This window comes from Aotus nancymaae, unplaced genomic scaffold, assembly GCF_030222135.1.
Source record: "Aotus nancymaae isolate 86718 unplaced genomic scaffold, 86718_ANA_hifiasm-v0.15.2.pri h1tg000011l, whole genome shotgun sequence".
Taxonomy (NCBI): domain Eukaryota; kingdom Metazoa; phylum Chordata; class Mammalia; order Primates; family Aotidae; genus Aotus; species Aotus nancymaae.
In genome coordinates this window covers 79,670,434-79,685,261 of record NW_026988422.1, presented here as the reverse complement: position 1 = coordinate 79,685,261, position 14,828 = coordinate 79,670,434, and the positions used below count along the sequence as shown (strand labels likewise).

The 14,828-nt window shown below is 35.2% G+C and overlaps 1 protein-coding gene and 1 pseudogene across 3 annotated transcripts in view; both read left to right on the top strand.

The window, feature by feature from the left end:
• The window catches only part of ATG2B (autophagy related 2B), an 87,241-nt gene that overhangs the window by 40,981 nt on the left and 31,432 nt on the right, over positions 1-14,828 (top strand). For all 3 annotated transcript variants that reach the window (XM_012471275.3, XM_012471277.3, XM_012471276.3), the window contains 12 exons: positions 774-1,047; positions 2,949-3,051; positions 4,226-4,421; positions 4,724-4,866; positions 9,133-9,290; positions 9,736-9,908; positions 10,395-10,545; positions 11,499-11,698; positions 11,859-11,939; positions 13,330-13,436; positions 13,601-13,693; positions 14,595-14,665. In XM_012471275.3, the coding sequence (XP_012326698.1) occupies positions 774-1,047; positions 2,949-3,051; positions 4,226-4,421; positions 4,724-4,866; positions 9,133-9,290; positions 9,736-9,908; positions 10,395-10,545; positions 11,499-11,698; positions 11,859-11,939; positions 13,330-13,436; positions 13,601-13,693; positions 14,595-14,665 (1,750 nt within the window). The remainder of the gene's footprint in view (positions 1-773; positions 1,048-2,948; positions 3,052-4,225; positions 4,422-4,723; positions 4,867-9,132; positions 9,291-9,735; positions 9,909-10,394; positions 10,546-11,498; positions 11,699-11,858; positions 11,940-13,329; positions 13,437-13,600; positions 13,694-14,594; positions 14,666-14,828) is intronic.
• LOC135274496 (small nucleolar RNA U13) lies at positions 3,157-3,254 on the top strand (annotated as a pseudogene).

Here is a 14,828-nt window from a genome sequence, read left to right as displayed (position 1 = left end):
TGGAGGTTAGAAATTCATTGAAGAAACTGAGGAATGTTAAAACCTAGAGTGGACTAAAGCTTTTTTAGTTTCAATATGTTTTAGAGAAAAAGTAGAAATAGACTTCTACTTGAATGGCATGTTCTTTGACCCTTTTATTATAAGATGGCTTTGGGTAAATGGAGCATACGTCATGGTCTCCTAGAGCCATTTGATGAGATCATACCCTTGGATTGGATAGGAGCTCAGGGTGAGTCATTTAGTGAATATTTATTTAGAACCTGTGATGTGCCAGCCTCTGGGTTTAATCCTAGAAGTACAAAGATGAGTTAGAGATTGTATTTGGCATAATTCATCTGATTTCACATTGAGTCTTTAAAGTCGTATATTGGTAGAAAAGTTTTTCAAACAGAATGTTGGACACTATAGTGATTTTTAACAATATTGAATTTGTTCGTTGGCTAATTTACACAGTATTCTTTATAAATTTATAGTAAGATAAATATTAATCTATAGTGCCTTTGTCTTCACTTTGGCTCAGTTTTTAATTTATTTAATGTTTTATATCAGAGTTTAACTTTTGCCAGTAGTTTTCACTTTTGCCAATAATTGCTGCATTATAAAATTTTTTTACACTCAATTAATATGGAAGTGGTTAATTTGAATTGAATTTGAATGCAGAATACCAAATGGGGAAATAGTGATTGTACATATTGTAATGTTGAGTACTCTGTAATTTATGTTCATCTACTTAATTTAATATTTTGGCATATCTTCGACGTTTTATGTTTTAGCACAAGGCTTTCACTGAAGTGTTTCTAGATGATTCACATAATCCTGCAAATTGCCGGATATCAGTACAAGTTGCTACACCAGCGTTAAACCTTTCTGTTCGCTTCCCAATACCTGATCTTCGATCTGATCAAGAAAGAGGACCGTGGTTTAAGAAGTCACTTCAGAAGGAGATCCTTCATTTAGCCTTCACAGATCTAGAATTTAAGACTGAATTTATAGGAGGATCAACCCCAGAACAAATTAAATTGGAACTTACCTTTAGAGAACTAGTTGGTAAGACTGAATGTGCCTGTAAAAGAACCACACTAGATACAAATAACTGCTAATGAAACATACATCACAAAAGTATCTGACAGCCCCAAAAATAAGCAAATTAAAGAATTATGTTAAAAAAATCAAGAGCAATGTCTTTTTAGTCTTATATACAAATTATGTGATATAGTTTCTTTTTAAAAAACTAAGGATGGGCTGGGCGCAGTAGCTCACGCCCGTAACCCCAGCACTTTGGGAGGCCAAGGCAGGCAGATCACAAGACCAGGAGATTGAGACCATCCTGGCCAACATGGTGAAACTCTGTCTCTGCTAAAAATACAGAAAATTAGCTGGGTATGGTGGTGCGTGCCTATAATCCCAGCTACTTGGGAGGCTGAGGCAGGAGAATCGCTTGAACCCGGGAGGTGGAGGTTGCAGTGAGCCAAGATCGTGCCTCTGTACTCCAGCCTGGTGAGACTCTGTCTCAAAAAAAAACAAAAAACAAAACTAAAGATTCATTCACTTTCTTAAAATTCCTGTTGTCTTCAGGAGAGTATAGTCCTTTAGCCTACATTTTTATTATCACCTCTCATTTATTTGTTGTAGGACTGATAATAGAACTTGTTGAGTGCCACTGTATGTTAGATATTATGCTGAGCACTTGATACACATTGTCTTGTTCTTTTAGTCACCATAATTGCCATGTTTATTTTTCCAATTATTTTTATAATTTAATAGATGAGACGATTGGTGGACTTGGAAGTATCTTGCAAGATCATGTTGTAATCAATGGCAGAAGCAAGATTTGAACCCAAGTCTGACAGTAGAGCTTGAGCTTTCAACCATTATACTAATTAATCGCTAGTGACTTATTTTTAAAACTTGTTTTGTTTTTTTTCTGTATTACTTTGTTTTTGCCAGTAAATAAAGGGAATTTATGTAAACTTTAAAGTGAACCAAGTCAATGAAGATCTCAGAAAATCTTTTATCCTATGGTTCCTAAACCACCTGCCTCTGCAACAACACCCTTTCTCTGCAACCACACTCCCTCCCCCTCATTAGAATAGGCTGCAAAAGTTTCCCTTCTGTTCTCACTCAGTTGTACATATCGTTTGCCAATTATGACTTAATGAAAGGGCTTTCAGGTGTTGTGGGATTATCCCTTATCTCCAATATTGAGAGACTCATTATTCTGGAGGAAAGCCTTTCTTTATTTGTAAAATTGATTGAAAAACATGTATAGAATTTTTTTTTTTTTTTTTTTTTTTAGGACAGAGTCTCACTTTGTCACCCAGGCTGGAGTGCAGTGGCATCATCTTGGCTCACTGCAACCGCTGTCTCCTGGGCTCAAGCAATTCTCGTGCCTCAGCTGGGCACCATCACACCCAGCTAATTTTTGTATTTTTAGTAGGGACGGGATTTTGCCATGTTGGTCAGGCTGGTCTCAAACTCCTGACCTCAGGTGATCTGCCCAACTCAACTTCCCAAAGTGCTAGAATTATAGGAGTGAGCCACTGTGCCCAGCCCGTACAGAATTATTTTGAACAGAGGTATTTCTTACAGTGTTTGGTACAAAACACTTATTTAAGAAATGTAGTTACTTTTCTAATGTAGATTAACTATATAGACTTTATGAAGAAATAATCATTACTAGCACTTAGTGCTAAGTGCTGTATTACTATGTCATTATGGACTTTATGCTGTGTACATTGGTACTTAAGAATTTGAGTTTGAACACAAAACAATTTGTAATTTATTGGCTCATTCTGTCTACCACATGTGCACATGAAACCAGAACAATTGAAAAAGTGCTGTAGAACTTAAGGTTGCATTGTGTTCCTGATTGAGAGGAACTGTGCTCCTCCATCTCTTTTAGTACTTGAGAAGAAATGCATTTCGGTAAATCAGTCTTGTGTTTTTAGGATCATTCCAGGAAGAGAAAGGAGATCCATCTATAAAGTTTTTCCATGTGTCTAGTGGAGTAGATGGAGATACAGCATCGTCAGATGACTTTGACTGGCCACGGTGAGTAAGCAAATATGTAGGTTTAATAGGATTTTCCTTTTAAAAATATATTCTTCGAAGCCAACATTTTGGCTATTACATGTAGGCTAAAAATGTCCATCCGTGATTCTTTTGTTCATAAGTGTGATGATTGGGTGTTCACATGTATGTGTGAGATGTGTCACCCTTGAACCTTGTTGTGCCATTTTTCTGCCTACCTTATTTTAAGCCCCCTCTTCACTGTCTGTCAGACCTAGCCAATTCTTAGGACAGGTGTTGCTCATACACACTTGGTAGCGAGCATGAGTTTAGAGCACAAGTTTTCATCCTAAGAATTGGATCTACTTCAGTTAAGTAATTTAGAAGCACAATTTACCTTAGGGTATCTATCAGGAAAAAAGCCTGTGATCATTTACGAACCAAATGGCACCACTACCTAGGGAATAAGAGCTGTTGTAGTCACAGCACTGCTGTTCTCTTTGAGGGTTCCATGCCTCCTTATAACAATGGGTGGATATGGTAATCAAAGGAGAATGAAAAGTCTGTGCTAGTGATGTTCTGTAGAAGCTTAACAAAGGAATGGGATTACTCTGGAGTAAAAAGCTCATTAGTTTTTGTAGTCATAGGCTGTATTAACTCAGTGATCTTTAGGTTTTGTGGTTACAAAACAAAAACAGCACCAGCCCTTTATTACTGAAATTCCTGGAGGAAAAGATAACTTTGTTGTTAGGGTTTTGAAACTGTTCCCTAATCAATCTCTCCCTTTTCCCTTTGACCAACTGATATACAAGGTTGATGTAACATGAGGTTTCTTAGGTAGACAAGTATTTTATTATAGCAGAACAGACTGTATGTGAGAGGATTTGGTTTAATGGTAACTAGAATCCTTAGGTAAAGTTCGCTGACTTTTAATGAAATTTAAAAATAACCTTTTTGCCTCCAAAAGGTCAGACCTTCAGTTAACCAAGTATAAAATGTTAATGTCTTTCTCTTACTTACTTGTTTCAGTTCCACACTGTCAAGTTTACAACATGTTCATAAGTGGGTTACCTTATAGACATAATTAGACTTTGTAGAGAAGTTTAGTTCTATCATTAAGATTTAATCAGTGGTGTCTGTATTAATTTGCACAAAAGTTAAAGTTTCACTATTTACACTTAGATCCTGGTCTTTTAAAAATTGTCTTTGCTTTCAGAATTGTACTGAAAATAAATCCACCAGCCATGCATTCCATTTTGGAGAGAATTGCAGCTGAGGAAGAAGAGGAGAATGATGGTCACTACCAGGAGGAAGAGGAAGGAGGTGCTCATTCCTTGAAAGATGTTTGTGATCTAAGAAGACCAGCTCCATCTCCTTTTTCTTCTCGTAGAGTAATGTTTGAAAATGAACAGGTAAGATTAAAGTGTGAGCAAGCTACAAAGAAATAATATTGTTATTCTCTGACATAGAGCGATGCTTTTAATTTTTTATTTTTTTAAAAAAGCTTTGTGTACTGTTTTTGCTATGTCTTAAACTCCAAAACTGAATAATAACTATTTTTTCTTGGTGCGTATTTTCACCAGTTAAATGTTACCTGCTTATTTATTTCTCACATACCAAGTCCGACCCATAGGCTAAGAAGATGCTACTACTATTTTAAACATAAAATGGTTATTTGATGCCTTTGTTTTTGCACTAAACTATTATGTTTTAGATGGTGATGCCAGGAGACCCCATAGAAATGACAGAGTTTCAGGATAAAGCAATCAGCAATTCTCACTATGTGCTGGAACTTACGTTACCAAATATTTATATAACACTACCTAATAAGATCTTTTATGAGAAGCTTTATAATAGGTGAGTTTATACACATTTAGTTGAATCGTTGGAATCAGACTTTCTAATTGCCTCCCTGTTTTTCCTCTTTCCCCTTTCCTTTCCTTGCCTTAATATTATTTGCCATCTCTGTGTACTTTGTGTGGTGTTGATGGTGACTGTTGGTGTTGTTGGAACTATTGCCATTATGATGTGCTATTGTCACAGCAGAGTTTCCTAATTAGTGTGCTGCTGGGTGTGTGAAATATTTATTTCCTTAGCCTTCAGGTTGGCTGGTTGCCCTCTGTCAGCTTACTGCAGGGTAATCAAATATGATTTTTTCTACATATGCAGTGACATGAAGAGTTAGGAGATACTAATACAGAGGGCTAGCCAATGCTGGAGTAGAATCAGAACCCCAGTCATTGTACAAGAAGCATCTTTTCCTCAACATTCAAAAAGATAATCTTGTTGGAATTCAAAACTCTATGAATGGGTACAAAATTTAAATTTATTATATTTAGATACCCCTCGATATTTATGCCAGGCAGATATTTTGATATAAATGGAATTCTAGGTTATAGACTCTGAAGGCCTTGAACAATTTACCTAGCCTCCGTAAGGCTCAGCATCCTCATCTGTAAAATGGAGATGATTCTGGCACTCACCTATAAGGGTTGTTTAGAGGATTAAATGATATAACACTTGACAAGTTCTGAGAACAGTGTATGGCATATCATAAGCACTTAATGGTTGTCTATTATCATTCCTACCCACTGAAGGGATTTCTTTTTGGCATACCTGAAAGATTGTCATGTGGGTTTCTAGAAAAAGAAGTCCTTAGTGTTTGTCATAACTGGCTTCCTATATGTAGACAAGTTATTCTAGTTTCCATTAATCTTCAGAAACTTCAGACCGTTGTTTCTGCTGTAGGTTTACTTGGTGTCAGATACCCCTGGCTCTTTATTCCTTGACTGTTAATAATAAATCCTGGGTCTTCTCACTGGGTGCCATTGACTTTCGCTCTTAGAATCATAATCAATTAAGTTCCGGGAAGGATTCTAGGGTTCACATTACTTCAGTGGTCTTGAAAATGAGATTCAGAGGACAGTCCATTGGGGTATAGGAAGAAAATGTTAGCACTTATGTTTAACTTAAAAAATAATCTTTTAAAATTTCTCTTTTTATATTTGTTTTATAATGTACATTATAAATAGCACATAATTTATATTAAATTAACATTAGAGAAGTTTCAGATTGTTTTTAAATGTTGGGATTTGTTTATACCTGATCTACAGTTTGGAAATGACTGATCTCTAGGCTCCTCCTCCTATTTCATAGTTCAAGGGTGTCTGCAAAGAGCTAATGTATGTGCAAGGCTGAACTTGAGGGAAATGCAATGACTCTTTCAAGGCCTAGCCCAAAGATCAGAAAGACTTGACCCATTTCTTTCTTTTTCTTCATTGACTGAGCAGATTGCTTTTGATTAAATCAGGGCATCAAGAACAGTAATACATACCTTAATCATTCCCTTTGTAAATGTATATTTATTTACCACTTCATTTTTAAATATAGGACAAGGCCTTTTCTTTGAGTATGAGCCACTGATTGGAATTCTATGTTGTCTGTTGTTTCCTTTTCCTTTTTTCCTTTTTTTAATCCTGCATGTAGCATCTATTTTGTCTTTTTCTTTTTTTTACATAAAGTGTACCCAGAAGGCATTGTCTAGAGTTTTTAGTTCCATTTTCTTTAAAGTGGAGTGAAAAAAATTTTTTCAAAGATATGGGAGAGGAGAATCTTTGTAGGTTTTTAAGTTTTCTTTTTAACCCCAGTCTGCATTAATTAAAACAGTTTTTATTTAAAGTAACTTATAGTAACAAATACAAGCAGATTTGAGGGCAGACACAATTAGTCTTTGGGGAGTATATGAAATATATAACTCTACTGATAGAAGTGGTTCTCAGCTCTGCTAAAGAGGTGTCTACCAGCAGCAAGGAGTTAGCATGTTGGGGGTTTCCACTGTTCTGGTAATTGGGTAGCTGACTGCTTAAGTCAGGGAGTATGTATTAGAATATGTATTAGAGTATGTAACTGTTAATCTGGGTAGTTGGTTTAATGGGTTGCTCAAGAGAGTTTCTATTCTATTGAATACCTTCCACTAACCACTATTTGGTCTCTCAGGTCCCTGGAACTGCATAAATACTGAAGTGCTCCCTCACTCTCTGGGACCATATAAATCTATAAACGTCCTCAGGGTTTGCATCCTTTGCCCCTTATTCAGCTGTGTATTGTCAAATTAATACTATTTAAACAATTTCCAAACATTCTCAGAGAAGATTTGCAATTTAGTACAAAGAACTCCCTCTGCCCCAACCATTTGAGAGTAAGTGGCTAACCTGAGTCCCTTCAATGTTGAGTACTTGAATGTGTATTTCCCACATACAAGGACATTCTACATTAACTGGCAATTCAGCTCTCAGAAGCAGGAAGCTAAACTGGATACATACTACATATAGTTCTCATACCCCATTCAAGTTCTACTAAATATGTAAATACTATCCTTTTATCTTTTTTTAATTTTTTTTTTTTCCCTGAGCAGGAGTTATAACCAACTCTGCCTTTATATATTTAAAATGTTGGTTTACTCCTTTAGTGCCTTGGTCAACAAGGCTCTTTTTAGCAATATGGTTTTTGGTACAGGAGAATTTTTTCTGTGTTAAGATTTGTTTAAAATAGAATATTAAAAAGAATTCAAACTGCTTTCATTAAATATATATTGAGCATCTATTTTGTTTCAGCCTTGTAGACTAGACACAGAATCCTGGTGATATGTCCTTAAGTATCTTAAGCATTGTTTTCTTTCTTGATATTACAAGCACCATCCAATATCTGATAGTACTAATGATGTCAGGACTGTGTTTAGACCAAAATATAAATAAGGAGAACATAATGAGTGGGTGGGATTATAATCTTGAGAGTCACAATACTCAGTCTTGGTGTACACCTTCTAGGGCTTCAGAAGCTCAGGAATTGGCCTGGCAGTGGCTTCTCACAGAGTGGGGCAGGGCTGCCTCACCACTTGGTGCCTTGACTGGTATTCACACCAGTCTTTAGGATGAGTCTGGGCTTTGGCAGTCCTTTTGTGTGAGTCATGCACTGTCCCTTCCTCACCAGCTGTCAAGTGACATGTGACAGCCACTGTGCTAGGCATATGTAGCGACAATAGATACAAATCCCTCTCTTGGGTGGCTGGCAGTCTAGAAAGGGGAAATGAGGAAATTCGGCAAGTTGCTGGAGGTGCTGTGGCTGAAGTGGATGAGTGTGAAGAATATGCTGTGGGCCCAGATCTTACAAAGGGCTTCCTAGAAGACACTGTGGAGTTTTCTTGAAAGCTTCGAGGGTGGGTGAGGGGAGGAGGCTAGGATAGAGGGGCGTCTGAGCAGTGACAGGTAGCTCTTTGAAAAGTAGGATATGGTGACAGCCTAGGTATGACGTATGCCTTCCCACTGGTTGCCAGTATCGATTGGGCTAATCTAGCTAGTCATAAGGGTTTTCCTCTCCTTATTTTGTGCTCCATATGCATTTTTCATTTTATGAAGTCTTCCCAGTGAAGCTGTGCTTTCTGTTGATGAGGGAAAAAGCAGGTATCTCTAGGGAAAGAACTGAATTGATCCCACAGATAAATACTTGCCTTAAAAAAAAAAAAGAAGAATGGAATTGGGAGCTGGATATAATCCACATAATCTGGACTCTCATTCCCATTTTTCTACTAATTAGCCATGTGACCTTGGGAAGATCACATAACCCTTATGAGACAGTTTCTTCAAGTGTAAAGTGAGAATAATTATTCTGCCCTGGACGCCCCACAGGACTGAGGGGAAGGTCAATGAGATGATGCAGGATCAGTTCCAGTTTACAAAGTGCTCTCATATAGGTGAACTGTCTTCCTTTTTTGTTCTTTGTGTGTTATTTTTATGGGCTTGTCTCTAAGGTATATTTTGAAGTATACTCTGAATTTGTAATTTGATATATGTAACACAGGTAAAATTGGGCAGGTATCTAGCTAGGTATCTAATTGTGCAGATTCCTTTGTCACTGCCCTGCATTATAGCCATATCAGTTATTTTTTTCACTGAAGAAATGCAGTTGTTATTTTTGTTGTTTTTCCATACTCTTGTAGGATCTGATTTCCGTTTCGCCATGTAAAAAGTTATTGTTCATGTGATCTTTTAAAAGAATTTTTGTTTTTAGTTTGCCTTCTGTTGAACTAGGAGTTATGTGCTTATTTTTCAACTTTTGTCTTTATAGGATCTTTAATGACTTGCTACTGTGGGAACCAACAGCTCCTTCTCCAGTGGAGACATTCGAAAATATTTCCTATGGCATTGGGCTTTCAGTAGCCAGTCAACTTATTAATACTTTCAACAAAGATAGTTTTAGTCCATTTAAATCTGCAGTTCACTATGGTAATATATTTTTAATTTGTTTTGATTTAAAATGCATAGTTTATCAATTAACAAAGTAGTAACCTTTCAATTGTGGATTTAAAAATATTTATTTTTCATTGTAACTATATTTTGTAATTTCTTTTAGTCATTTATAAAATATTTCCTCATTTCTATCTGTATATTGAGAATATCATTATCACTTAAGTATGTTATCTTTAGAAGGATAGTGTGCACATCATTTGAAGTTCAGGGCTAAAGAGAAAAACAAAATGTATTTCTTTTTTTTTTTTTTGACTCCTCATTTATAAAATCCAGTAAAACAGAAAATATATTTCTATGTTCACACCATACTTATAAAACTAAGCAGGTTATAAATATAAAATATTTTTGTGATCATTTTTAAGTTGCTGTTTTATCTTAATAGGCTATTGGAATTGTGTAATCGTATGTTTATTTCTCATAGATGAGGAAAGTGGATCCGAGGAGGAGACTTTGCAATATTTTTCCACTGTTGATCCCAACTATCGTTCCCGTAGGAAAAAAAAACTAGACTCCCAGAACAAGAACTCACAGAGTTTTCTGTCAGTTCTTCTGAATATTAATCATGGATTAATGGCAGTGTTCACAGATGTGAAGGTGAGGTTTACAAATCCAAACTGTTTTTTCAAATGTATCTTATTATAAATAATTCTACTATGATATACATCTAGTGATTGAAGTATTTAATATTTTGAGGTTGTTTCAGGGACTGATGACCAGTGTTCTGGGGCAAACCATGATGACAGCAACTTTGGGGATTTAGCTTTAGTTACAGATCAAACTTTGTGTGGCCCTCCCTTTGGAAAACAGATGCTAATTCTGCTTCTGGGGTGACAATTGGCAATTAATATATTATATAGGAGAACAAAGTACAGAGATTCATCTGATAGAAGAGGTTCCACATAGCATTTAAGTTATCCAGTTTTATTTTTTACCATGATATTGAATGGTTCAAGGATTAGATTGCTTTGCTGCAGTATCGGAGATTTTCCTAAGCTGAATCAAGAAAGAGCATCTCAAGGAACATGCTTGCTTTTCTGCATTTAAATAATAATTTCTGTGTTTTTCTGATCTTTTTACTAGCAAGAAAATGGAGATCTGTTGGAAAACAAACATGGTGAATTCTGGTTAGAGTTCAATAGTGGTTCATTATTTTGCGTGACAAAATATGAAGGTTTTGATGACAAGCACTACATTTGCCTTCATTCTAGCAGTTTCAGTCTATACCACAAAGGTAGGACAAAAATGTGCCTTGGCTACTTCTCTTTCGACATGTTTAAATTTCTTGTTTAACAAAGAAATTCTATTGAGAACAAAACTTTGATATTAGAAATTATTTTCTGTGGAGGGTTCTGATTCTGCTGTCAAAGTAATATTTACAAATTAGAAGTAAACTTCAGGTTCTTTTTTTGCAGTAGCTTTGTTGAGATATAATTCATACACCATACTCATTTAAAGTGTACCTTTCAATAGTTTTTAGTATTTCACAAAAGTGCAACCATCACCAGAGTCAATTTTAAAACGTTTATTACTCCATGAAGAAACTTCATACACTTTAGTGATAACCTTCCACCTCCCTCTACTCTCTCCTTCCTGTAAACACACTTATCTACACTGTTTCTATGGATTTGCATATTCAGAAGTTTCTTATAAATGGAATAGTACAATATTTGGCGTTTTTAACTGGCTTCTTTCATTTGACACACTTTCAAGGTTCATCCAAGTTGTATCCATACTTCATTCCTTTTTATTGCCGAATAATATTCCATTGTAAAGATATATCATTTCTTATGTATCCATTCATCAATCAATGGGACTTTAAGTTCTTTATTGTCCCTTAAGGAATATTTCCTTTTGGTTGCAGATATAGAACTTACCAGTTTTTGAGCAGTGACCTGAGTTTACCTCGTTTCATAGACATGAAATGTTTGTGATATTTTCCTATTTAATTTTCCTAGCATTTCAGAATACTTTTTTCTTTTTTAAGTTGTGCACTGTTGGTCATACTAACAGTAGCAAAAAGGAGTGGATTATTAATACCATAATGCCATGCTGGTTTTTGTCATTATGCCTTCTTAAGTAATAGTCAGTGGAAATACATGGATTTTTGTTTTGAGTCATGTAAGTTGATTAGCTAATTTCAAGTATTCATTCTGTTACTATTTTTACCTCAATGTGGATCTCTAGGCATAGTGGATGGAGTGATTCTTCCTACAGAAACACGACTGCCCAGTTCAACCCGCCCACACTGGTTGGAACCTACTATTTATTCCTCTGAAGAAGATGGCCTCAGTAGAACTTCTTCAGATGGAGTTGGAGGAGACAGTTTGAATATGCTCTCTGTTGCTGTTAAAATACTGTCTGATAAATCAGAGTCCAATACAAAGGTTTGCGTTTTGTACTTTTATGCCATTAAGTACTTGCTGTTGATTTGATTCCTGCTAAAAATAATTGCTTAAAAGGCAACACATTTATTTTCTTGGAAAAACTTTTGAGTTATAGGATTACATAGGTGGTAAATGTTGTTCTTTGTATTGTTCTGTACAGGAATTTCTCATTGCTGTAGGACTGAAAGGAGCCACTCTTCAGCATAGAATGCTTCCTTCTGGACTTAGCTGGCATGAGCAGGTAAGAGAGCTGTTATGTATGTATCAGTTTATTTTAAAATGTGTATTGACATCTAATATACGTACTGAAAAGTATACAACTCATAAATGTTCAGCTCAGTGAATTATCATCAAATGAACACTACTGTGTTACCATCTTTTAGGTTAAGAAATAAAACAGTATTATCACCTCAGAATGTAATTGGCTTTTTACCTTAAAGTGTGGTCCTCAAAACCTCTTAGTGACAGAGTTATCTTTTAAGTCATTAAAGGAAGGCGAAGGACCCTGTATCCCAGGACCTGTAGAGTGCCTGGCATAGAGGAGTAGTGAATGGTGTGTTGAATTGCTTTTATAATCAGAAGTTCTTTAAGTGAGCTATTTCCATATAATTCCCTAGGCTAATAATACGATGTTGCTTTAAAGCATTTTATCAGGATTTCTGTCATTAATTTCCAGTTGAACAACTTTTTATGGTAATAAAATACAATTGGTTATTTTTTAGAAGAGACTTTGAGTAAGAAGTTAGCTTTTCCTTATGTGAGAATGAAAACTAGTGTGCTATAATTCCTTCTCATGTTTCTTGTAAAGGAGACTTAATTGTGCTGGGAAAATAATAAATTATTTAAAAACTTGAAGGTTTTCAAAATGCTTTTCTCATGAAAGCATTTAGAAAACGTGAGGATATTTGTCTGACTTTCTGTCTACGTGGTAGGAGTAAAGAAGTGGTTAGTGTGAATAACCAGCTGGAAGGGAGACATTTAGCATAACCTCTTTATTTGTTTGGATTGGATATATGAGAGAATAGATGTTGGTGAGAGGGACTGTTTCTTAGGCTGAGCTAGATATAAATTAAGGAAAAAGAGCTTCCATTAGCGGTGACTTAGAAAGAAAACCAATCCCTGTCCACACAGTGAGTTATATAGGAAGCCATATTGATAGTTTTAAGCAGTCTTCAAATTTATTTTTTCCAAGAATTGTTCCAAGCCAAAAAATGTGAAATCATATTATGCAAACATTGTAATTAGTTTCATAAGGTATGATTTTCTAAGATTTCTGTAGCATTGCAGTTGTTGGATAGGCTTCTTCATTTCAAATTCGAGTTTTGCAAAATACTTTAAAAAATTTAGTTTTATTATATAAGGTGAATAACGTTTTGATATACATAGTAAAATGATTATTATAGTCAAAGAAATGAATGTATCCATCAGCATCCATTACATTCTTTTCTGATGCAAGTACTTTTTGAAATTAATTCCTTCAAAATGATGATTTTTTTTTTGTTTTACTATTATGATTTTCCAATTAAATGATTTTTTTATGAGATATTCTGGTTTACATTGGTATTAAGGATATTATATGAAACCTTTTTTTTTCTTCTAAAGCAGGGCATTTTAATTTTTTGTGATTATAGATTTTATACTTCTTGAATATTACTGATGAACCTGTTTTGGGATATAATCCTCCAACTTCATTTACAACTTTTCATGTTCATCTTTGGAGCTGTGCACTTGATTATAGGTAAGTTGACAAATGGAACAAAATAAAGTTTTATTATTTATATACTAAATTTTCAAAAAAATACATAATTCAATGGAGTTAAAGTTCAAATTGTTGTTGTTGTTTTTAATAGAGTTTCTGGTGCCGTATCAAATTGATGTTCTTTTGTTTCTCTTTGGCATTAGACCCCTTTATTTGCCAATCCGATCTCTTCTTACTGTGGAAACATTCAGTGTTTCCAGTAGCGTTGCGTTGGATAAATCTTCCTCTACTCTCAGGTACCTGTGTAAACATCATTGTATACTAAACATACCTGTTCAAAACATAACTACCAGTTGATATTTACCTAAATCATTGTATTAAAGTCTCAATCTTTTGTTAAAATAGACATTCTTTTACTAATAGTCATAACCTTTTACCCAAGTTACTCAATTTTTCTCAGGTGACATGTTTCATCTACCCATTTATTATTGCATTTCATTTTTAGAGAAGAAATTAATTCTGGAGATTCTTAGTTTGCTTTTAAAAACATATGGTAAACTTCCCATAATACCTGATACACTCTATACTTTTTATTTAATTTTTTTATTTTTTAGAAACAGGGTCTTGCTCTGTGGCCCAGGCTGGAGTGCAGTGGCATGATCACAGCTCACTACAGCTTTCGACTTTTAAGCTCAAGTGATCTTCTGCACTCACTCTACTGAGTAGCTAGGACTGTAGACATGTGCCACTATCCCTGGCTGATTTTTAAATTTCTTTTGTAGAGAAGGGTTCTTGCTGTGTTGCCCATGCTAGTTGAGAACTCCTGGCCTCAGGTGGTCCTCCTGCCTTGGCCTCCCAAACTGCTGGGATTACAGTTGTGAGCCACTACATCCGGCCCACTTTATCTTTATACTATAGTTTAAATCTTGTAAATTTGGGCATCTCTTTAAAAACTGCCAGAAATTTAGAATTAATTTGAGTAGATGATTTAATCTAATTCTTTATGCCATTTAAATATTCCTAGCATTCACAGTGAGTTTTTAAAAAATGTTAGATGACAGTTTTAAGTGAGAAACTGCCTATGATTTCGACAATGTTCATACCAGAAAGAATGATGCAGTTACGCTTATGGTGACTATGGCGTATGATACTCAAAGCTTAGTTTCTCAGATGTTGGTTTTATCTTTCTTGCCTCAGAATAATCTTGGATGAAGCTGCTTTACATCTGTCTGACAAATGCAATACTGTTACTATAAATCTGAATCGAGGTAAGAGTTAAAAAACAAATGGAGTAGATGAATGCTGCTTTATTTTCATGCGTGAATATTTTGAAGCATTTTAACTCTGGGATAAGCTAGTGAACTAAGAATCGTATTAAAGATCCTTAAAGATTAAAGGGTCTTTAAGTATATAGTAATTATGTGGTATATA